This window comes from Puma concolor, chromosome E2 (assembly GCF_028749965.1).
Source record: "Puma concolor isolate L17-30 chromosome E2, mPumCon1.1.hap2, whole genome shotgun sequence".
Lineage (NCBI taxonomy): Eukaryota > Metazoa > Chordata > Mammalia > Carnivora > Felidae > Puma > Puma concolor.
The window spans coordinates 51,999,086-52,021,858 of NC_141681.1; the positions used below are offsets into that span (position 1 = coordinate 51,999,086).

A 22,773-nucleotide genomic window follows, 5' to 3' on the forward strand; every position below is an offset into this window, starting at 1 on the left:
AGACCTGGGGGATAGCATTCCAGGTACAGAAGCAGAAACTGCTAAGCCCTGCACTTGGCATGTTCAAAGATCAGAAACAGAAGGCCAGTGTAGCTAAGGTTTGGGGGCCGTGAGGAAGAGGGCAGAAAAAGAAGGAAAAGAGGTTGGTAGGAACGGGATTACGCAGGTCTCATAGGGCATAGAAAAAAGGCTGCATTTTATCCCAAGAACAACAGAGAATCATGGAGGGTTTTAGTGGGTAAATAACAAGGTAGTATTTACATTATAAAATGTCACCCAGGCCGCTGTGTGGAGAATGGATAGATAAGCAGGAGGTCGAGGACAAGGAGGAAGCTACAGAAGCAATTCAGGCGAGAGACGGGGCTGGAGAGGTCAACCTGCGATACAAGCCCACGAGGCAGGCGCTGTTATTTATGAAAATGGAGGCCCAGAGGGGGAGTGACACCGATCATTTAGAGGGCAAGCAGCAGAGCCGGGAACAAGCCCGGGGAGTGTGCCCCAGAGCCCACACTGCATCTGCCTCGTATGCGCCTCCAGAAGGTAAGGAGACAAGGGAGTCTCGGGATGGATACACGGACTTGGGTGGTAAAGAGGGAGGTGATCAGAAACCAGAAAAGGCAGGACACAGGAGAGCGCAGGGCTGTCTCCCTCACCCATCCTTCTGGTCTGGCTTCTCCTGCAGGCCGGAGAGCAGGCGGATAAGGCAGTCCTCGTACTTGTCCAGGGTGCCCGAGGCACCAGCTGCCAGGTAGGCATTGTACTCCTGGTAGAGCCAAGCGAAGGCCAAGTCCAGGCGGGCCCGCACATCCTCCAGGATGAAGGACAAGACCTCGGCCTTCAGGCCCGAGTCAAACTGTGTCACCAGACTGGCCAGGATCTTTATGCGCACCTGACAAGAGAGCGGGTGTACGTGTTGGCGTGCGGGTGGGCGATCCCAGATACCTTGTGGTCGTGTCTTGTGACTCTTCCTGCTCAGGGATGCCCGGTGCAGACCCAGCGTTAAGTGAGGAAGGCCAGCTGAAGAACCTCATACCCCCACAGGTCTCATTTGTGCGGGAGGAAAAACAAGGCAGGGGTGGGGGTGGGGGGATCAATCATCATAGAATAAAACTGAGTTTGTAAAAGTAGTATCTACATACTTAAGAAAACAGAAAGAGATCCTAAAGGCTTCCCTTAATTTGTACATGGTCACCTCTGAGGACGGGAGACTGGAGGCAGGTCGGGGAGCCAGGGAAGACGGACATGGTACCTCTACGGCCCGGAAATTTTTTGTTTTTAACAGAGAAAGTATTCTTACATACTTCTTGGTTATTTAAAATTAAACTTAAAGAAATGGGAAAAAAGTCGCCTGGCTGAGGTTACAACGCCAGCAAGTGGCAGAATCAGCACTTAGACCAGGTCTGTCTGAACCTGAGAGGAACAACACTATTAACCACCAGGAAGAAAGCACACGGCGGCAGCCCTCACTTGCAGGGCTCTCCGCGCAGCCACCCTGTGCTGGGCGAGAGCCGTGCGCGTCCGTGCGTTTCTTCCTCATCACTGGTGCGGCTGCTGCCGCCACCTCCACCTTAAGGAGGGGGACAGAAGCGAGGCACGGAGGGCTGGCGGGCAGCACAGGTGGGACCCGGAGCCAGGGAGGTTTGGGTCTAAGGCTGTGTCTTTCTCGGGATATGAGGCGAGCTGGTGGGGGGAGGGCCGGGAAGAATGGGCTGGGGGGACCGGGGCACACCTGGGCCGCCCCGCTGCAGGCCACGGCCTTCTCTGCCCGGAGGATCCGCTTCACGGCGCCCAGCTTCATAGCCTCAACCTGGGCGTCGGTCAGGGGCTTGAGCACATCGCTCAGACGGAAGATTTTCTTGCGCCCACCAGCGCCCGCCAGCCTACATGGGGAGCAGGGACACGGACACGGTGACTCAAACAGCCTTTCTGGAGCAGAGGCCCACCAGGGGCCATACGGAGACCACCCTCCCCATCCCAGCCCCCACCGCGCCGCCCCTCTAACTCTCCCGTGACTCAGCCACGGCAGGGCACAGGGGAAGGAGAAAGGAGGAGGGTGCCATTTTGTCTTTGTAAAGCGTGTAAAGGGAATGCTTATAGGAGGAGGCAAGGTGGGAGTGCAGATCTGAACGAGGCAAGGGGACAGGACGCACAAACACCTGGAGGATGAGCTTTCTAGGTAGAGAGAACAGAAAGCGCCAAGGCTGGAAGCTTCCAGTGGGGACCTACCTGCCTGGCTGTTCAAGAGGCAGGTGTGACTGCAGGAGGGAGTGAGGGGAAGGGAGGGCTGGGAGGGAGGACCAGGAAGCAAATCATGGTTGGGGATGGGCAGGGACTAGTTGGATTTTGTGGTCTGTAAGGGGGATAACAATGAGGAGGAGAACAACCACCAGCAGCACTTACTACCTGTTAGGAATCAAGCTAAATACTTTTTATCAAATTCACTTCCAACCTCAAGAGTCACCTCATTTAATGATCAAACTATCACTGTGAACCCACCCAATTCTCCCTTGATCCTTAGAGAGAGATACTACCATCCCAACTTTAGACCTAAGTAAGGGGGCATTTTTACGTAAAAGAAAATGACAGGTAAGGCTTGGTGGCCATGGCATTGACTCTGGGATCAGACAGATCCTCCTCCAGCCCCACCAGTTTATCTGTCTCTGTCTCTAACACATGCACACACACAGGTGCACGTGCGCACCAAGAACCAGGCCCTCAGTCCTGCACCTGCACCTACCAGGGAACTCACCGGGGCTGTGTGACAGGGATGATGGGCTCTGGCCTCCTCTTGGCCTGGGGCGCCTCCTCCTCCAGAGTAGACATGGAGCTCAGGGAGCCCACCACTGAGATGGCCTGGCCCTGGGCCGACAGGCGTCGCTTAATCAGGACACTCTCTGGCTTCACCACCTTTTCCTCCTTGGGCTCCTCCTTGCACTGTTTGGTCTGCTCCACACCTGAGAGGGAGGTAAGCAAACGGGCTCCAGGACTGTCACACCCACCTGCTCCCATCCAAGGACCTCCCGTGTGCTGGGCTCTATTTTAAGCCTTGTATACACGAAAGTCGTGTAAATCTGCAAAACACCATTCTGGAACAGGCATGCTTTTCATCCCCATTTGGCAATATAACCAAGGCTCAAAGTAGAAATGCCATTTACTGCTGGTGAGAGTATCAAATGGCACAGCCCCTGTGGAACACTGATGGGCACCGTCTAATAACACCGAACATACCCTAACCTATGACCCAACAATTCCACCCCTTAGTGTATATACTCAAGGAAAATGAGGGCGTGTGTGTACCAAAACACTTACACACACACCAACTACACTCAAGCACACAAAAAAGACCCAACCACCCCCGCAAACCCAACCAACCGGCCAAAAACACTCGCACACATTTGTACAGCTTCACTCGCAGCGGTCAAAAACTGGACACAAGCCACAGGCCCATAAACAAATGATGGCCTAGTCACAGAAGCAAATACTATTGAGCAATACAAATAAACCACTGGGTCACATGAAAACACGGGCACATCTCAAAAACTTATGTCGAGCAGGAGCCAGACTCTCTATGATCCCATTTTATACGAAATTCAGGACTAGGAAAAATTAATCTATGGAGACAGGAATCAGAAGAGTGGTCATCTGGGGCACCCAGGTGGCACAGCCGGTCGAGCGTCCGACTCTTGATCTTGGCTCAGGTCATGATCTCATGAGTTGGGAGTTCGAGCCCCACATCAGGCTCTGCACTGACAGCGCGGAGCCTGCTTGGGATTCTGTCTCTCCCTCTCTCTCTGCCCCTCCCCTGCTTGTGCTCTCAAATAAATAAACTTAAAAAAAAAAAAAAATGGTGATCATCTCAGGAAGTGGGATGCCGTGAGTGCGACTGGTAGGAGCAAGAAGGAATGTTCTAGAGTGGTGGAAATGGTCTATATCTCTATCTGGATGGTGACTACGTTGCTGTGCTCTCTTTACGAAAATTCACTAAGATGTACAGTTCAGAGTTGTGTCTCTCTATATAATTTATAGCTCAAAAGTACTGTTAATGTAGGAAAACACCTGAATCTCAGAGAGGTTAAGTAACTTGACCAAAGTTATACAGCTATTAAGTGGCTGAGGCAGTCTGGTTCAATACAGACCTCACACCAAGGTCTGTTGGATTCAAAGCCCAGGGACTGAAAATATCAAGCACTCAAGGTATCTAGGGGACTTGTAATTATTTACCCCTAACATCTCCCGTGAGTGTCATTTGTACCACCAGGAAGAGGTGCTCCTCCAGTAAGCAGAAGCCAGCGGCCACGGGGACAAGCCCTGTCCAGGTCAGCTCCACGTGACACTCACCTGGCCCCAGTCCCGCAGCCGTCATCTGTGTGGCCATGAGCCGAGCCAGGTGCTTGATCTGGGCTTCGGTGCCTGCTGACTCCACGGGGGTATAGATGGCTTGGAAGGAGGCGGGCATGGCCTCGGGCAGGTACACCATGCTGATGAGGACCTGCAGGATGCCCAGGGAGAGGAGTCCTTCCTTACTCACTGACTCGACAAACACCTGTTCCAGGCCCAGGCCCAGGCTGGGCAAAGGACGGTGACTAAGACGGTCCCGGGCCGGGTCTCACGGGGCTCAGACTCCTGGGTAAGTCAGACAGAAAATGAGCAATGCTGCAGCATGGTGCCCAAGAGGGGGAAGTAGAGGGTGCCATGAGGTGCTCAGGAGGGCCGGGGCAGCTTTGGCTCCCCGGGGAAGTGGCACCTAGACTGAGATCTGAGAGGAGGGCAAGCTTCAGACTGGTATACTGTGACATCTCACAGTGGGAGGGGGTGCGCATTCCGGGTATAGGAACAGCATGGGGGCGCTAAGGAGCAGCAGAATCCTGCCAAGAGCCTGGAAGCTCTGTGAAGAGTGTCCTGTGAACCAGAAATGGGCTTTACAAAAATCCATTGGGGAGCCTGGGTGGCTCAGATGATTAAACATCCCACGCTAGGTTTCAGCTCAGGTCATGATCTCATGGCGTGTGAGTTCGAGCCCCACATCAGGCTCTCCGCGGACAGCACAGATCCTGCTTGGGATTCTCCATCTCCCTCTCTCTCTGCCCATCACCCATGTACGCATGATCTCTCCCTCTCTCTCTCTCTCAAAAACAAACAAATGTGAAAAGATGGCTTAAAAAGAAATCCATATCCTAAGGAGAGCTTGTCTATTTTGGTCAGGAGCTGGTGACAGAAAGTAATTTGAAAATCCCTACATGCTTAGATGTTTAAATATATACCTGAAATAATCAAATAATTAGAACAGAGAGATACTAAAACAACTACAAATCAAAATGTGTGGGATGCAGCTAAAATGGTACTTGGAAAATCAAATCCTTAAATGCTTATGGTGGGGGCGGGGGGGGGGGCAGGGAAGGAGGGAGGGGGCGGGGAGGGCTGGTCGGGGGTAAGACAGTTGAAAACTTATAAGCCAAGCATTTAACTTAAAACCCTGGGGACCAAGATATTCAAGGAAAGAAATAAAGACAACAGAAATAAAACAGAAAAGGTTACACAAGAGTATAAACAAAACTTCAGAGCCAGTTCTTTGAAAGGCAAACCTATGGCAAGACTGAATGATAACAAAAAGAGTAAAAAGACAATATTAGAAACCAAAACGCTGCACATTACTAACAAACGGCAGTTATTACAAAAGTAAAAGAATCTTGTGAAGAGCTTTCAGCCAATAATTTTAAAAGGACAATTTCCCAGGATGTGAAGAGGACAGATGAGGTACACCGACTGAACGGAAGCATAATCAGGCAGGGCCTGAGGCAAGCTGCATTCAAATTTTATCTGGAAGGAAATGGAGAGCCACGGCAGGGGTTGGAGCAGGGGAGCCAGGGGAGCGGCAGGCCCGGTACTTCGGGAAGATGTCTCTGGCTGCCACAGGGAGAGTGGGAGTCAGAGCCAGGGAGCAGGCGGGTGGTGCCTGGGCCATGCAGGGGCCCGTGGCGGGGGTTGGGGGATGGAGAACAAGGGGAAGGACTGGAGGAAAGGCAAACAGCTTAACTCCCAGGTTTGTGGGTTGGGAACTGGGAGGCTGGTGTGCCAAGAGCACAGAGAGGGCTGTGGGCCTGGAGAAGAACATACGGAGAAATTCTGCAAGTTCACTTCTGACATAATGAGTCTGCGGGGCCTGTGGAACATCTGAGGGGAGAACGATGCATGACGTAGACACGTCTCCAGGCCTGGAGCTCACCAAAGAGATCTGAGCGCGAGAGAAACCTCCTTCTTGCTGCCCTGGTGACAAAAATTCCATTCCATGCACCCAACAACTAAGCCCCCTGGAGCCTCTAGGCAGAGAGCAGGGAAGGACTGCAGGGGAAGAGGCGCTGTCCAGCAGCACCTGATGGACAGGTCTCAGTGCCGCTACAGCCTGAGGACTGAGGTGAGACACACACCCCGCCCCCACCAACTCAAACCAGCGGTTCTTTCAGTGCACAGCAGGGTATCTTCGAGAATCTAAGGAAAACACTGGCCATCCCGCCCCACCAATGCCAATCCCACGCCACTTAGCAAACAGGTCATGGTGTTCACTCCCCAGTTAATACAACCTCCGTTCAAAGGAGAGGAGAGAGCGAGAGGGGATGAGTTTGGATGGGGACTCAGACTACCCAAAGAGGGACTGCTGGGAGTGGTGACAAGGGACCTCCTAAAGGAGTAAAGACAAGAGGAAAGGTCCATCCAAGGTTGGGAGGGCCCACGGGATCACACCCTCCCAACGGAGAACAGAGGTGTTCTGGGACTCATGCCATCTGGGAGAGGGGGCAGTGTGGAGCGGAAGGGGAGGGAAAGACTAGAAGGCCTTCTTCCCTGCCCCGTGGGAAATGGCTCCCGTCCATCCTCACCAGATTGGCCACGTTGTCAGGTGTCAGCAAAGGCTGCAGGAACTCGGCGGTGATGTCTGTATCTGACTGGCCTGAGATCTGGGCTGAGGCCTTGGAGGTTCCCGATGGGCCTGGCTCCAAGTCCTTGTCCTCATCATCTTCCCCCAGGTTGGGCTCTGGGAGAGGGAAGGAGAGGAGGTGATGGTGCTAGAGTGAGCACCGGGCCCTCCCTCCTCCCAGGGGGCCCCGGGGGTCCCTGCCTCCAGGCAGCCTCGGCAAGTAGGAGCCGTGCGGTGAACACAGACCTCAAAGCACCACAGGACCCTGCAGAATGACTTGCCTCTCTTTAGGCCTCATTCTCCTCATCTGGGAAAAGGGGAATAAGCCACACCAGCCCGGCCGATCACACCAAACTCCAAGAAGATGAAAAGGTTAACTAATAATTTCACCGAGCTTGTTTAGAAAAACCTCGATCTTGGGGCGCCTGGGTGGCGCAGTCGGATAAGCGTCTGACTTCAGCCAGGTCACGATCTCGCGGTCTGTGAGTTCGAGCCCCGCGTCAGGCTCTGGGCTGATGGCTCGGAGCCTGGAGCCAGTTTCCGATTCTGTGTCTCCCTCTCTCTCTGCCCCTCCCCCGTTCATGCTCTGTCTCTCTCTGTCCCAAAAATAAATAAACGTTGAAAAAAAAGAAAAACCTCGATCTTTGGGGATGCCCGGGTAGCTCAGTTAGTGGGGTGTCCAACTTTGGCTCAAGTCATGATCTCGAAGTCTGTGAGTTCGAGCCCCACGTCAGGCTCTGTGCTGACTGACAGCTCAGAGCCTGGAGCCTGCTTCGGATTCTGTGTCTCCCTCTCTCTCTGCCCCTCCGCTGCTCGTGCTTTCTCTCTCTCCCAAAAATAAACAAATGTTAAAAAAAAAAAAAACAAACCATGAGAAACAAAAAACATAAAAATCCTCTGTCTTTGGAATATTGCTCAACCTCACCAAGAATCAGGAAAATGTAAAAGCCACCTAATGAGATAGCCTTTTTGCCTATATGACTGACAAAATAAATAAATAAATAAATAAATAAATAAATAAATAAATAAATAAATAAATGAATGAATGAATGAATGAATGAATGAATGAATAAATAAAAAGGCTGGTAGTGACCGTTGTTAGGAGGGGTGTGGACTGTGGAAAGGTAAACTGGTAAGGCCTTTTGGAAGGGCAATTTGACTGAAGGCCAAAATTTGCCATGTACACACCTTTCCGACCCAGCAAACCTACTTCTAAGTATTGACCCCAAGCACATAGGTCACGGGCAGACTGAAGGTAAAACGTACAGGGAATTCACTTCGCCACTGACTATACAATGAGAAATGGCACACAGTCTCCATCAGGAACAGGCTGGCTCATCCAAGTACAGTGGTTCCAGCTCAAGGACCAAAACTAGTACTTTGAGTCTCAGAGTACAAACATGTTCCTGGAAACTGTATTTATAAAAAACGGAAAAGCTGGAATGTTTAACGGGGTAATGATTTAAGTAGATTATGGCAAAAATAGGATGCCACGTCACACAATTTTTTTTCTTTTTTTAAAGTAGGCTCCATGCCCACTTGGGCAACCCTATGATCAAGCATGGTGTGCTCTACTGACTGAGACTGCCAGGCACCGCTGTTATGCAGCCTTTTAAAAAAGTTTGCAACACATGTTAACGAAAAGCTGATACTCTGCGTTAACCAAGAGCAAGGGTATATACAATTCAGTTACAAAATGTCAAACAGAACAGGCACCTCACAGACAAGCAGACAGCTAACGAATGGCTAAGAAGTGTAAAAGGACTCCCAGCCTGACTCCAATACCTGCAAGAAAGCAAATCTAAGCCCAGGATACTGTTTATACCCAGGCGGTTTATAGAACATTCAGGGCTGTAAGAGTGTAGTGACTGCCATTCACAGGCTGCGGGGGTTTTGTACGTGGTGAAGTTGTTTTGGAAAACAGTCTGGCAGTGGCTATCAAGAATTTCCACACCCAGGGCTCGAGTCTTAGTTTCTGAAACTACTCCCTACTTAAAAGAATCCAGAGCTCCTTAGAGAAAAGGCTGATTCCAAAGCTGGGGTAAGTAAAGTCTAGAACATCGTGTTATGCCAGAAAGTAAAAAATGCTCAAAAAAAGTATGGGATACATTAATGTTATGTATTTTGGGGAGAGAGAGAAAGAAAGAGAGAGAGAGAGACAGACAGACAGACAGACAGACTGTGAGTGAGGGAGGGGGAGAGAGAGAGGGAGACCCAGAATCCGAAGCAAGCTCCAAGCTCCATACTGTCAGCACAGAGCCCGACGTGGGGCTCAAACTCACGAACCGTAAGATCATGACCTGAGCTGGAAGAAGAAAGCTCTTCCTTACAGAATGCCAACTAATAAATGCAGAAGGAAATCTTCTCATAACCATTATAGCAATAACAGATGCAGGCAATAATCATCAACAGATGTTAAAGCCACTGGGTCAGAATTTGAAGGGGAACATGTATTGTACACAGTACAAGTACCTCCCTCAACTTAGTATTTACAACGGGGAAAAGGGGCGCCTGGGTGGCTCAGTCATGCATCTGATTCTTGGTTTCAGCTCAGGTCATGATCTCACGGTTTGTGAGTTCAAGCCCTGTACTGGGCTGCACGCTGACAGTGTGAAGCCTGCTTGGAATCTGGGGCGCCTGGGTGGCTCTAGTCAGTAAAGCATCTGATTCTTGTTCAAATCCCATGTTGGGCGTGGAGCCTCTTTAAAAAAGAAAATCTAATTCTTTCATAAATGTTCTAGAACTGAACATCGGTGATTTAAAAAGAAAAGTTTTATAGTAAGAAAGTCTGCCATGGTTCACACCATTGACAAAATAATACAACCATTAAAAAATTACTTCAGGGGCGCCTGGGTGGCTCAGTCGGCTACGCGTCCGACTTCGGCTCAGGTCATGATCTCGCGGTTTGTGAGTTCGAGCCCCGCGTCAGGCTCTGTGCTGACAGCTCAGATCCTGGAACCTGCTTCGGATTCTGTGTCTCCCTGTGTCTCTCTGCCCCTCTCCTGCTCACGCTCCGTTTCTCTCTGTCTCTCAATGATAAATAAATGTTAAAAAAAAAAATTTAGGAAAAAAAAAAATTACTTCAGAAAACAAATCCAATTATAAAGGAAACAAAGCAAAGAAGAACTCAGAGGTATTTCTGAAAGAAAACCTAAGTGTTACTACCTAGGGAGTGGTTACTTTTGGGGAGAGGACCAAGAGGGAGACTTTTCAGTTTATTCACCTTCTGCATGATTTAAGCAATTCGTAATTCTTCAATAATTCTATTTTGATATCATTTGCTAGGTCATATCTAAACGCTATAATTTACAATGTAATATTAACCAACATAAATAAAGCTGACGGTTGAACGTAAGTAACTGAATACTGCAAACGCGGCCAGTCCCTGCCCCCACCCCTCACCAGGCCTGGCTCAGCTCCTCGGCTCACCTAACTTCATCTTCTTGAGCGTGGAATCCGAGTCGTCCCGGGGCCGCTTGCGGGCATCCTTGCCGCTGGGCATATTGCGGGCAATCTCAGCCTGAGGTGTGCCTAGGTCCACCAGCAGGGTGGTAATCTGGGCCTGAAACTCCAAGGAGGCCGGGTGCTTCAGGACACTCAACAGGTGCAACTTGAGGTTCTTGCGCACGCTGCTCACCTGGGATTTGGCCAGCGTAGGGGGCAGGTTGGCTGTGAGGAAAGAAGCAGGGGCTCTGTCCTGTGGACGGAGCTTATGGGGCCCTGCAAAGCTCAGTTCCAGAGTCCCCAGCTTGGGCAGTGGTTGCAGGCGCCCCCTAGGAAGGTTCCTGCGCTCTCAGATCTCATGTGCAGCCGTCCCCCTGCACGAGCTGATGCTTAAAACCCTCAAGAGGTCTCCATCGGGATTAGTCAACCTTAAAACAAAAAGAAAGCTCACCCTCTCTCCTATTAAACATAAAGTCTCATCTCCTTCCATCTCTGGTCTGGAAATTCCAGTAAGCCTCCCCCGGGGAAGGCTATCATCACCAACTTCACCTCCACAATGTCCCAACTGAACTGCCGTCAACAGTGCCTTGTCGGTCCCTGCCACCAGAATGATATTCTAATGTCTAACAGTCACCTTCATGAGCAAACCTTCCCTGTTCTAGAGAGAAAGAGGATGCCTGTAATTCTGCTTGCTCAGCATCCTTCCCTCCTTCATCAGCCAACAGTGCTCCCATTTTCCTTTGAGGGAACCACCCCGGCTCCATTCTCAGTCCAAGTGGGCAAAAGACTCCGAGCCAGTAAGAACAATGTAAATCCCTCGGGCATTGTGATTGGTTCAGAGACAGGTTACCAGGGTCTTCTCAGCCAATCAGGCACAATGGGCATCAGCCCTTGGACTTCTGATGGAATGACTGGGAAGGAAACACTCTGTCCCCTGGGGTTGCCAAGTGGACAGAATGGAGGCCTGGAGGTATTGGGGGCCATCTTTGCCACCCCAAGGAAAGTGACACAGAACAAAGCCAACAAGGAGAAAATAAGAGCCAAGAAATGGAGACAGATCCTGATCTGTACATATTCACGCCTACACCCCAGACATTTCAGTTTTCATACATGCACAAAAGCAGAGAAAAGAGTATAACAAATAACCAAGTACCCATCAACACTCTGCTTATCTTGGCACATCTACCCTGCCCTTTCTTTCTTTTTTTTTTTTTTTTTTTTTTTTGGTGGGGGCGGGAGAGTCTGGAATATTTTAAAGTATTTAGCAGACATCATATGATTTCACCCACACATATCTTAATATTAAAGCCAGATTTGAACCAGGTTTCTGTCATATGCAACCAAAGATTCCTGTCTAAAGAATGCTTCCTGTGTCCAGACCTACCAGAATGATGAATCCCTCAGGGACCCACTACCCGGCTCACATTTTCTCAGGAAGGAGCAGACTGGCCAGTGGAGAGTGGGAGGGCAGTGGCCCAACCTACCATGCAGGGTTTCATAGGCCTGGATCACCTCTGACATGAACATGGGCCTCTGGCGGGCGATGTTGGCAAGAGAGCCCAGAGCTGTGGTCAGGTTGATGGAGGAGATGGCGGGATGCACCATGAACTTGAGCAACTGCTCCAAAGCTGCCTTGCCCTCTTCCCACAGCACATCTAATGAGGGAGAGAAAAGAACCAGTTAGCAGGGGCCTTTCTCCCTGGCCTCTGGAGAAAGCAGTCTTTGGGGCCAAAAGGGGAGAGACCCTTCCACATGGCTCAGAATGGCTGGAAAACACCAGAAAATTTAGTGGCTGACGAGTCCTAGGAGATGGACTATTAATGAGCATAAAAACTTAGGGGCGCCTGGCTGGTTCAGTTGGTAGAGCATTCCACTCTTCATCTCAGGGTAATGAATTCAAATCCCACACTGGGTATGGAGCCTACTTTTAAGAAAACTCTTAAAACCAGCCAGCATTTACTAAGTGCTCACCTCCTCATGGGACCTCACTACAAACCCGTGGAAAAGGAAATGAAGTTCAGAGAGAAGTAACTCGCCCACGTTCATATAATAAGTGTTGAAGCTAGGATTTGACCCTAGCATCTGGGCTCTTAACCAACGTCTTATACTGTCTCCAGAAATGAAAAACTAAGAGAGAAAACAGGGGCGGAGGAAGGGGAGGAAGGTAGTTGGTGTAGAGTGACTCACAAATGGGACGGGCTGATGGGTGGCACTCACTGTACTGGATGTAGGGGTGGTCACGAGGGATGCGGTCCAGGCTGATATCATGCTCCTGGCGGCGGGGCACCTCCGAGTCTGCCATGCGGGGTGACAGGGTGACAATGAGGCCCTCCACAAACTTGATGGCGTGGGTACGGATGCCGTCATTATCAGAATCCAGCAGCAGAATGATGTCACCAGCCATGGCGGACACCATGTCCCAGCAGGCCTCCTGGAGCTCACTGATGACTCGTGACTTCACCATCCACTGCGAGAGGGACAGGGACAGAGGGACGGGGACAAGACATCGCCAACTCCATCATTACTCAGAGGTCCATACATGATGACGCATACATTCATCTGGAAAACATTTACTGAGCTACACCTCTGCCCCAGACCCTGTGCTAGGTGATGGTGGGGACAAGGCCCAGTGATGACCACGACAGGTCTGGTTCCGCCATCATGAGGTTCACGCACGGTTAACAACCCGGAGTGAAGAGGCTCAAATCTTACGACAAAGGGATAACAACGCTGACCTCACGACATGGCAGCGGAAATCAAATGGATTCATTTATTTCATTCACGCTAAAGAATACCACATCACAGTGTGTTCTTTTCCTTATAGAACTTACTAGATCTAAAATTAAAATTTCTGTGATGCTTTTGACACAAGTCGGTCTCTCTCACTAGGCCATAAGCACCACTGAGGCCCCTGTGAGTCACAGAGGAAGTACTCAGGGAATGTTTGTTAAATGCATGGATGGATGGATGAATGGGGAGTCCCTGACCATTAGGACATTAGACCCCTTTGTTGTCTGTTCCCAAAAAGCAACAGCACATCTTGCCCATGAAGAATTTGACCCGTCCCTGGTTTAACACAGCTGTCCCTGTCTAACCAAGGAGGCTATAAATGAGACCTGTCAGATCGGGACGCCCCCCGGTGGGAGGGAGCGCTTACCTGCAGGGCCACCTTGTAGAGCTGGGTCATGGTGAGGATGGCCTTCTTCACCACATTCACATTCTCATCCCTCAAGAGCATGTTGAGGTTTGCGATCAGTTTCAGGAGTAACTCAATGTCTCGTTTGCTAGGGGATGGAGAAAAAATGGCAAGGGCAAGCTGGTTCTTTGGGTATGTGATGGGAGCCTGGGGTCCATGAGGAAAGGGAAATTGGGATCAATGTCAGGAGACTGGAGTAGAGGCGGGGCAAAGTCAGGGACTGCACCTGCCCTGTCTGTCAGCAAACAATGCTTGGCACCTTCAGACTTAGCCACCCATGAACCTTCTCTGTAGGTTAGTGCTGCAAACCCCACTCTTTCACTGTTAGGACTCTGCTGTTCACGTAAGGCACGGCATCGCCAGACAACGGTGTGAATCTGGCCAAGCCAACTGTCTCGTCTAGGATACTGCTCACCTCACAGCTTGCTGTGAACACTGCAACAATACTTGTAAAGTACTTAGAACAGGAGAGAAAGCATCTGTAAATACGGGCTGGCATTACTAGAAAGCACTTCGCTTTATGTAATCACTGGTCTTCTTTACTAATTTGTTTACCTCAATGTGGGGGCTCTGAAAGCAGGGGACCCTTTCAAAGTCCTAGTGGAGCCCCATTTTCTGTTGAGAATGAAATACGTTATTTGTTTGATGAACTAAAAACTTCAGGAAGGCCACACCTAGAGCTCAGGTCATGAATGTAATTTTCACGACATTCTACAACGTGAAGTCAAATATTAAGCTCATCGGTCAAAAAAAAATGTGAAACTCAACTGCCAGCTACATCACGGCAGAAACAGTATCCCTACTTACTCACTGTTGTATTCCTACAGCCTCACACAAATGCCTGGCACGTACCTGCTGAACATTCGGTTTTTCTGCAAACTCTGGAAATTTACCAGATATTCTCCCAGTAAAAGGTGGCGATTACGAATCTGGGCAATGGCATTACAGATATGGGTTAAAATCCCAGCCCCGCCACATACTGGCCGTGTGATCTTAGGAAACTTACTTCACCTCTCTGAGTCACGGTTTTGTCTTGAGATAAATGGGCCAAATAACTAATCCATGGTGTTGTTTTGAGAATCAAAGTAGGTAACTAGGTAAAGCGTTCAGTATGGTGCCTGACAAACAGAAAACAGTCACTAAATAGGGGCTATTTTATTTCCTGCATCACAAAGCACCAAGTAAATGCTGAATGAACAAATGACTCAGCTTGAACAAATCACTTTATCATTGTGAGCCTCCGTTTCCGTTCCCTTAAAAGGAGGGTAACAGAGCCAAGGCTGCTGCGAAGATGACAAGTGAAAACAGACGAGAGGTTTTCACACAGGGCATGGCACAGTAAGCGTGCCATGTGGTCACCACTGCGATGAAATTTCTGTTCAACCAGTATGTATTCAGTTCCTCCTACGTGCCAACACTGTTCCAGGCACTGGGATAGAGTGGTCCACAACACAGAGAAGGCCTGTCCTCACAGGGTGGACATTTTTGAAAGAAAAAGCGTCAAGGTATTTCCAACTAGTAAAAACACTATAAAAAAACAGTGCAGATGGGGATGCCAGAGGTGTGGCAGCGGACTGGCGCGGCCAGGAAAGGCTTACTGAGGAAGACCAGAGGGAAGTGAAGGAGCGAGCCAGGTGGATCCCAGGGCGGGGCCTGGGGGGAAGTGAGCATCCTTTGCAGGTACAGCAAGCTGAGAGAACAGAGTTTTTTAAGGAACAATGGGGGGGAAGGGCAGGAGGGGGGCGGAGGATGTGAGTGAAGACCAGAGAGGCCACCAGGAGCAGATGACGTGAGGGGGAAGAGACTGGGTTTCAATCTAGGTGAGACAGTGGGCCAGTGGAGGTCTGACAGCAGGGGACTGCCAAGATCTGACTGACATTTTTTTTTTTTTTAATTTTTTTTTTTTTCAACGTTTATTTATTTTTGGGACAGAGAGAGACAGAGCATGAACGGGGGAGGGGCAGAGAGAGAGGGAGACACAGAATCGGAAACAGGCTCCAGGCTCTGAGCCATCCGCCCAGAGCCCGACGCGGGGCTCGAGCTCACGGACCGCGAGATCGTGACCTGGATGAAGTCGGACGCTTAACCGACTGCGCCACCCAGGCGCCCCAAGATCTGACTGACATTTTAACAGGATCACTCTGGCTGCTGTAAGAAGGAAGCAGGGAATGGTTATGGTATTTCCTCTGGGAAGGATAAAAATGTTTGAACTAGATGGGTGAATGTACTATAAATGTCACTGAACTGTTCACTGAAAAATAGTTAATTTGGGAGCACCTGGGCGGCTCAGTCGGTTAACCGTCCGACTTCGGCTCAGGTCATGATCTCACGGTTTGTGAGTTCAACTCCCGCATGGGGCTCTGTGCTGACAGCTCGGAGCCTGGAGCCCGCTTTGGTGCGTCTCCCTCTCTCTCTTTCTCTGCCCCTCTCCGGATCACGCTCTGTCTCTCTCTCTCAAAAAGAAGTAAACGTTAAAAAAAATTTTTTTTAAGTAGTCAATTTTATGTCATGTGAATTTCAGTTCAATTAAACAGGAGAGAAAGTGGAAGCAGGGGAACCAGAAAGGCCCCTCCCTGAAGTCATCTAGGGAGGAAGTAATGGTGGCTTAGAGCAGCCTAATGGCCCAGGAAGTGGTTGAAAAATGGTTAGATACTGTTTAAATTCTGAAGGTAGAGCCAACAGTCCTTACTGATGATGTAGATGTGAAGTGTGGGAGAAGTAGACGAATCATGAATGACTCCAAGATTTTGGCCTTATTAAATATTTGCTGAGGAATCAGTGCACGTAGGAGGGAAAAATGGGTCTGAGAAGCAGAGGGTAGGGCCAGGCAGGGAGCTGAAGAGGCGGTCTCCACCAGGGGTGCTCCCGGGGGCTCCCTGCACCACCCCGTACCATGCCTCCTCGATGAAGCCGATGACAAATTTGCGCACTTCAATTGACTTGTCTGCCTGGAAAGCGATGATCTCCTGCCAACATCAGGAAGGTGGGTCGGGGTTGCACCAGGATCCTTCCCCTTCCCCCTACACCCACACCTTTTCTCTCCCGTTGGTCACTCACGTCCAGGAAGTTGTCCAGTAGTGTGGGATCTTTGTTGATGATCAGTTCCTGGACCTGGAAGGAGACTGGGGATGAGGAGGAGGGCCATACGTATAAAACCAGGGGCCAGTCAGTACAGATAGGAGTGTGTAGAACACAGCACGGAGGGAGGCAGCAGATAAACTCAGTTCAAATCCTGGCTCTGCCACTCCCAACCACAGCCCAGGCAGGTTGGCTTCCCCTGAGTCTGTTTGCTCTTCTATGAAACGGGGATCTGAAATGCCAACTCACAGGGCTCCTGTGAGGCTTGAATAAGAAGATCATACAGGGGGCGCCTGGGTGGCTCAGTCGGTTAAGCGTCCGACTTTGGCTCAGGTCATGATCTCTTGGCTTGTGAGTTCGAGCCCCGTGTCGGGGTTCTGTGCCGACAAGCTCCGAGCCTGGAACCTGCTTCGGCTTCTGTGTCTCCTCCTCTCTCTCTGCCCCTTCCCTGCTCACGGTCTGTCTCTCTCTGTCTCTCAATAGTAAATAAACGTTAAAAAAAATTTTTTTTTTTAAAAAGTAAGAAGATCATACAGGGCACAGGGTCCTGGTGGGTAGCAAGCACATGATATACAAGGGGGCTAAAGAAAAGAGGAAAGTGCTGCCCGAATTCCTTCTTGAGGCCCATCCGTCAATTCTCTCCACTCTGCGTGTTTCTATTCCCCATTCACACTGCCAGTTATGACAGTGAGAACCCGTCTCCTGATGCTCTTGGACTTGCCAGGCTCTTTGGAATTAGCCCTGCCCACAGACAGTCTCATCTAGGCCCAGGGCCAGCACAGGCCTGGCTTCCACTGCTGAGGAGTCAGCTACTCAAGGCCACACGCCGAGCAAGTAGCAGAACGAGGGTTCTCATTCGGCCAACCCAAACCCCTGGCTCCTGAACTTCACCTGCCTCCCGGTCTGAACCACATCCAGCCCCCACTCCCATCTAATTCTTCACGCCTTCTTTTGCCTCTGCATAACCGATGGTGCCCTCTGCTGGAGACACTCTCCCTCTCTCACTTAGCCTGCTTCTCTCCTTGTCCTCCAGGTCTCAGCTCTGATGTCCCCTCTTCCAGAAAGCCCTCCCTGACTCCCCACCCCTAGGCCAGGTCAGCAGGCTGGGCTCCTCCATCCCAGCCCTGCCCACTCTGCTCCCACTGTCTGGTGACCTGCACGTCTTCCCCACTGGACAGAAACCCGGCAGTGAGGAAATACAGGCATGAAGAGCAGCGGATTTGGAGGTGGAGCCCAGCATTCAAGTCCTGGTTCAGCCAGCTCCAGCAGACTGACCCGAGGCTCATTTTTTTTTAAGTCCTGAGACTCTGCTGCCTTCTGTAGAAACCGGGGACCAGAGTACCCTGCCTCTCAGCTTTTGTGAGAATTAAGTGAGAACATGCCTGTATGGCACTGAGCACCACAGCAAGCACATTCTAAATGCTTAAACGTGGATGCCGGTGTTACGCCAGCATCTTGTTTTGCGCATGTTCCCACCACCCCCTACCCTCGCACTGCTCCGTCCAGCATCCCCCTACCCCCTCACCTGTTTGAGTACTGTGATCTTCGAGTCATTGGTGATCAGTGCCGCCTGGTTCAGGAGATCCACCACCTGGACGGAGGGGAGAGGCAGGGGATGGTGCCAGCCTGGCCAGCCCAGCCCCGTTGGCACCCCCTGGGCCCCGTCACCTGGGGGTGGACTGCCCCAAGACAGGGGCTGTGGCTCCCCATTCCAAGCCCTTCTCTCCGTGCTCACTCTCTCTGAGGTGGTCATGCCATCGATGCCCGGCCCCTCCTCTTGTGTGAAAAACTGGGATGCCACACTCCGGCGAGTGATACTATCTCCGCTGCTGCCTGCCATGCCTGCTGTCCCGTATCTCCTGGAAAAGGAGAGGAGAGATCAAGCTCCAGGGCCCTGCGGATGGGCTGGACCTTCACCCCCACTCCACAAGGGGCTCAACCCTCCTTTCCATTCTGCCTCGTCCCTGTTGGGTCTTCTGAAGTCCCTCCCCGATCCAGGGTCTGTCTCAGACTTGGGGGTTATAATCTGGGAGAAACTGATGCCTCCCAGGTCAGAGGCAGTACCTCGTGGAGTACCAAGCCTCACCTCCAGCACTTTACACACAGCAGGCTGACCACAAACGTCTGCTGAATGACTGAACAAATGGACACACAGCAGCCACCTCGCTGGTTTCCGTGCCCCGTCTTGCCATCTGGGCTGTACTCTGGACTAGAAGTGAGAGCAAGTCTTCTAAAACATAGCTCTGAGGAGCACCAGTCACAGAGTCCTACATGCTAAGTATTCACATCAGAAAAGGCCTAAAGAAATGTTTCAACCATTTTCTGGAATACTCTGGAGGGTGTTTGTTTGTTTGTTTGTTTGTTTAAAGGGAAGGAGGGGCGCCTGGGTGGCGCAGTCGGTTAAGCGTCCGACTTCAGCCAGGTCACGATCTCGCGGTCCGTGAGTTCGAGCCCCGCGTCAGGCTCTGGGCTGATGGCTCGGAGCCTGGAGCCTGTTTCCGATTCTGTGTCTCCCTCTCTCTCTGCCCCTCCCCCGTTCATGCTCCGTCTCTCTCTGTCGCAAAAATAAATAAATGTAAAAAAAAAATAAAAAAAAAATAAAATAAAATAAAATAAAAATAAAAAAATAAAAAAATAAAAATAAAAAAATAATAAAAAAAATTTAAAAAAATAAAAAAATAAAAAAATAAAAAAAATAAAAAAATAAAAAAAAAATAAAAAAAATAAAAAAATAAAAAATAATAAAAAAATAAAAAAATAAAAAAAATAAAAAATAAATAAAAAATAAATAAAAAAATAAAAAAAAATAAATGTTTAAAAAAAAAATAAAATAAATAAATAAAGGGAAGGAGAAGGGGTGCCTGGGTGGCTCAGTCAGTTAAGCATCTGACTTCAGCTCAGGCCATGATCTCACCATGGTCCTGAGTTCGAACCCCATGTCCAGCTCTCTGCTGCCAGCACAGAGCTGGTTCTGGATCTGCTGTCCCCCCGCCCGCCTCTCCCCTGTTCACGCTCTTTCCCTCTCCTCAAAATGAACATTTTATATTTAAAAAGGGGGGGGGGGGAGGCAAGGCTTGCGCATCTGTCCCAAAGTCACACTTGGCAAAACTATGAAATAAGGATCAATTACAGCATTATTCCCAACAGCAAAAGACTGTTAGCATCCCAAGGATTCTCCAACAGGGAGAGTGGCTGAAAAGCCATGATAAGTTCACATAATAAAATACTAGGCAACTGTATAAAGAAAGGAGGAAACTGTATAAGGAAGTGAGGAAAATCTCTCTGCGTTGATAAACAGTGGATTCCAGTGTATGTTAAGTGAAAACAAGCAAAGTGGAAGCAAATGTTTACTGTATGCTCTCCCCGCCCTTTTTTTAATATTTATTTTTGAGAGAGACAGAGCATGAGTGGGGGAGGGGCAAAGAGAGAGGGAGACACAGAATCCGAAGCAGGCTCCAGGCTCTGAGCTGTCAGCACAGAGCCCGACACGGGGCTCGAACCCACGAACTGTGAGATCATGACCTGAGCTGAAGTCGGACGTCTGACCGGCCGAGCCACCCAGGTGCCCCTGCTCCCTTTTTACAAAAGGGAAATACATACGTACGCATACATACTTTGAAAAGACTGAAAAGATGAACCAAAAAGCGGAAGTGGGAGAAAACAGTAAAATAAATCTGGTGGATCTCAACGTATTATCAAAAAACGACGTGCCTGCATCAGCCCACAGACCACAGAATAGAGTGATTCCTTTTTGTCAAGTTTGTGTGTGGACACACAGAACTAACCGGGTCTGTTTCCTTTTCTATAGAACAGGGGTGGTAACAATGTTTACCCTCCCAGGACCATTCTGAGGACTAGATAACTTAGGAAACATAACACGTGTGATAAGTATAGCTACTATTTTTATGTACACCTGAAAAGACCTGGAGGATGTTGCACAGACTGTTAAGGATCCTTTGAAGGCAAAAAAAAAGATGCACTTTCTAAAAGGAGTGTAATTCACCAGACGTCTGCTGAATGAATATCCAAAGACCTCCTTCCTGTCTCCCTGCCATCTGTCACACCCACATCTTGCTTAGAGTCAAAGCCATCATCCTCACTACAAGACCTCCTATGAGTGGCTGCTTCCACCTCTGTCCTCGCTTTCCTCTAGTCTCCGTGCCCCGGGTCTTCCCTATTTTACAGGTCAATTCCGTCTCCTTCTCTAACTGTGTTACTCTTTTTCTACACAGCATTTATTACCACCAACATACTATATATTCATAGGCTCCATGAAAGCCGGGGTGTACACGTGTGTGTGTGTGTGTGTGTGTGTGTGTGTGTGTGTGTGTGTGTGTGTTCGTTCACTTTCTAGATCTTCAGCACGGAACAGCGCTCGGCACCTATTAAGTGCTCAGTAAATATCTGAGGGAATGCCAAAGGGCTTCAGCAACCACTGGACTTAGTGTCCATGCCCTTTGGTTCTAGAATGTCTGAAAAATAATAGCTAACATTTAATAATACGTGCCAGGCACGATTCTAATACATATATTCACTTATTTAAACCTCACGGCACCAACTCTTTGAGGCAGGTACTATTTTTATTTTTATTTTTTAAAGCAGGTTTCACACCCAACGCGGGATTTGAACTCACCACCCTGAGATCAAGAATTGCATGCTCCACTGACAGAGTCAGCCAGGTGCCCTGAGGCAGGTATTACTTTTAATCTGCATTTCACACATGAGGAAATTGGAAGGCAAGGGAGGGAAAGTCACTTGACCGAGGGCTCACAGCTTCTAAAACGCAGACCCAGCGGCAGGACCCCAGGATCTGTCCTCCTCCCCACCACGCGGGGCTGCCTCTCTGAATGGAACACCTGCTCCCGTCCAGGTCTGTTCATCCAACACGAGGGGCATGGTCACCTGACAGCCAGCAGACTGCTGTCTCTTACCAGATCACAATACACCTTTTTCAGGATGAACCTTTCACTCTGTCCACGATAATAATGTGTTGACATCTCCCATTTTATTTTTTATTTATTTATTATTATTATTATTATTATTATTTTTTTTTTTCTTATTTGCCCTGCCTTCTTCCTCTTCTACTTTTTGGTTTATCCTTTGCTGTCGTGGGGGCATAAACACATTTCCCTTTCTTTCGTAAAAAAAAAAAAAAAAAAGGGGGGGGGGAGCATATAATAAGCCCTGCCTTCCATTTCAGCCGTTTTCACTTAAGATATTCTGGAGCCCACTCTCTGTATCCGTGTACAGGTATTTTCTTCCTTCCCTTCCCCCCCCCAGCCCCTCATTCCTTTTTACGGTTGCATAGCTTTTTATTACGTGGATGTTAACCAGCTTTTTTTTTCTGCCAGCCTTTCTGCCTAGTAAAGAACATCTGGGGGTGTTTGCAGTCTTTTCGCTAGTGCCAACGCTCATTGTTCCCCTTTCCCTCCCGGTATACTTCCACCCGGGAGTACGACGACTCCCCTCATTTACGCAGTAACCCCAGGACTATCTTTCTTTCATTCATTCATTCATTCATTCATTCATTCACTCAACGAACAGTACCCGGGTGTCTTCAGTGCGACCAGCGCCGTGCTGGGAATTCGGCGATGACCAACACATACTCAGTCCCTCCCTGTCCCCGTGGAGCTCACGGTCAAGGACCTAATCAAAAAGCCTCACAAATAAAGGTCCAATGGTAAATCAGACCACGTGTGACATGAAGGAAAGGAAGAGGGACCTATGAGAGCGTTTAACAGGCGGATTTCGGGACGGAGGGCGGGAAAGGAGGGCTTCGCATAGGAAGTGACGTTGGTGCCGAGCCCCGAAAGATGAATGGGAGTTAGCCAGGCAGAATGGGTAAAAGGATGTTGCGGGCAGAGGGGGACAGCATGTGCAAAAAGCCTGAGGCGGGAAGGCCCATGGCGAGTTTGAGGAACCGGAAGGCCGGGGCAGCTGTGCGAAGTGAGGAGCGGGCAGAGAGGCCGAGCCGAGGCCGGCGGGGCCGACGCGCCTTGGGGGCCACGTTGGAACTTTGCCCTGAGGGCACTGGGGAGCCACGGGAGGGTCCTGAGCAGGAGAAGAAACCGGGGTCCCGAACGTCACTGCTCCCCTTTCCTCGCAGCGCCCCAACCCCCCGGCCAGCGCCCCTGCCGCTTGGGGG

The 22,773-nt window shown here is 49.9% G+C and overlaps 1 protein-coding gene across 6 annotated transcripts in view; it reads right to left on the reverse strand.

Annotated features, from left to right (window-relative positions):
- The window catches only part of SYMPK (symplekin scaffold protein), a 35,780-nt gene that overhangs the window by 12,802 nt on the left and 205 nt on the right, over nt 1-22,773 (reverse strand). Inside the window, exons 1-15 of one of the 6 annotated variants that reach the window (XM_086690145.1) lie at nt 22,176-22,720; nt 18,715-18,837; nt 18,364-18,487; nt 18,154-18,219; nt 16,608-16,661; nt 16,443-16,516; nt 13,512-13,638; nt 12,572-12,821; nt 11,839-12,009; nt 10,340-10,579; nt 6,873-7,027; nt 4,339-4,489; nt 2,750-2,954; nt 1,730-1,880; nt 654-889 (exon numbers count right to left, since the gene is read on the reverse strand). In XM_086690145.1, the coding sequence (XP_086546271.1) occupies nt 654-889; nt 1,730-1,880; nt 2,750-2,954; nt 4,339-4,489; nt 6,873-7,027; nt 10,340-10,579; nt 11,839-12,009; nt 12,572-12,821; nt 13,512-13,638; nt 16,443-16,516; nt 16,608-16,661; nt 18,154-18,219; nt 18,364-18,468 (1,985 nt within the window). In that variant the 5' untranslated portion in view covers nt 18,469-18,487; nt 18,715-18,837; nt 22,176-22,720. Of the gene's footprint in view, nt 1-653; nt 890-1,729; nt 1,881-2,749; nt 2,955-4,338; nt 4,490-6,872; nt 7,028-10,339; nt 10,580-10,988; nt 11,425-11,838; nt 12,010-12,571; nt 12,822-13,511; nt 13,639-16,442; nt 16,517-16,607; nt 16,673-18,153; nt 18,220-18,363; nt 18,488-18,714; nt 18,838-22,175; nt 22,721-22,773 lie in introns of those variants that run through there. The other 5 variants (XM_086690148.1, XM_086690147.1, XM_086690146.1 and 2 more) reach the window with 5 other exon arrangements.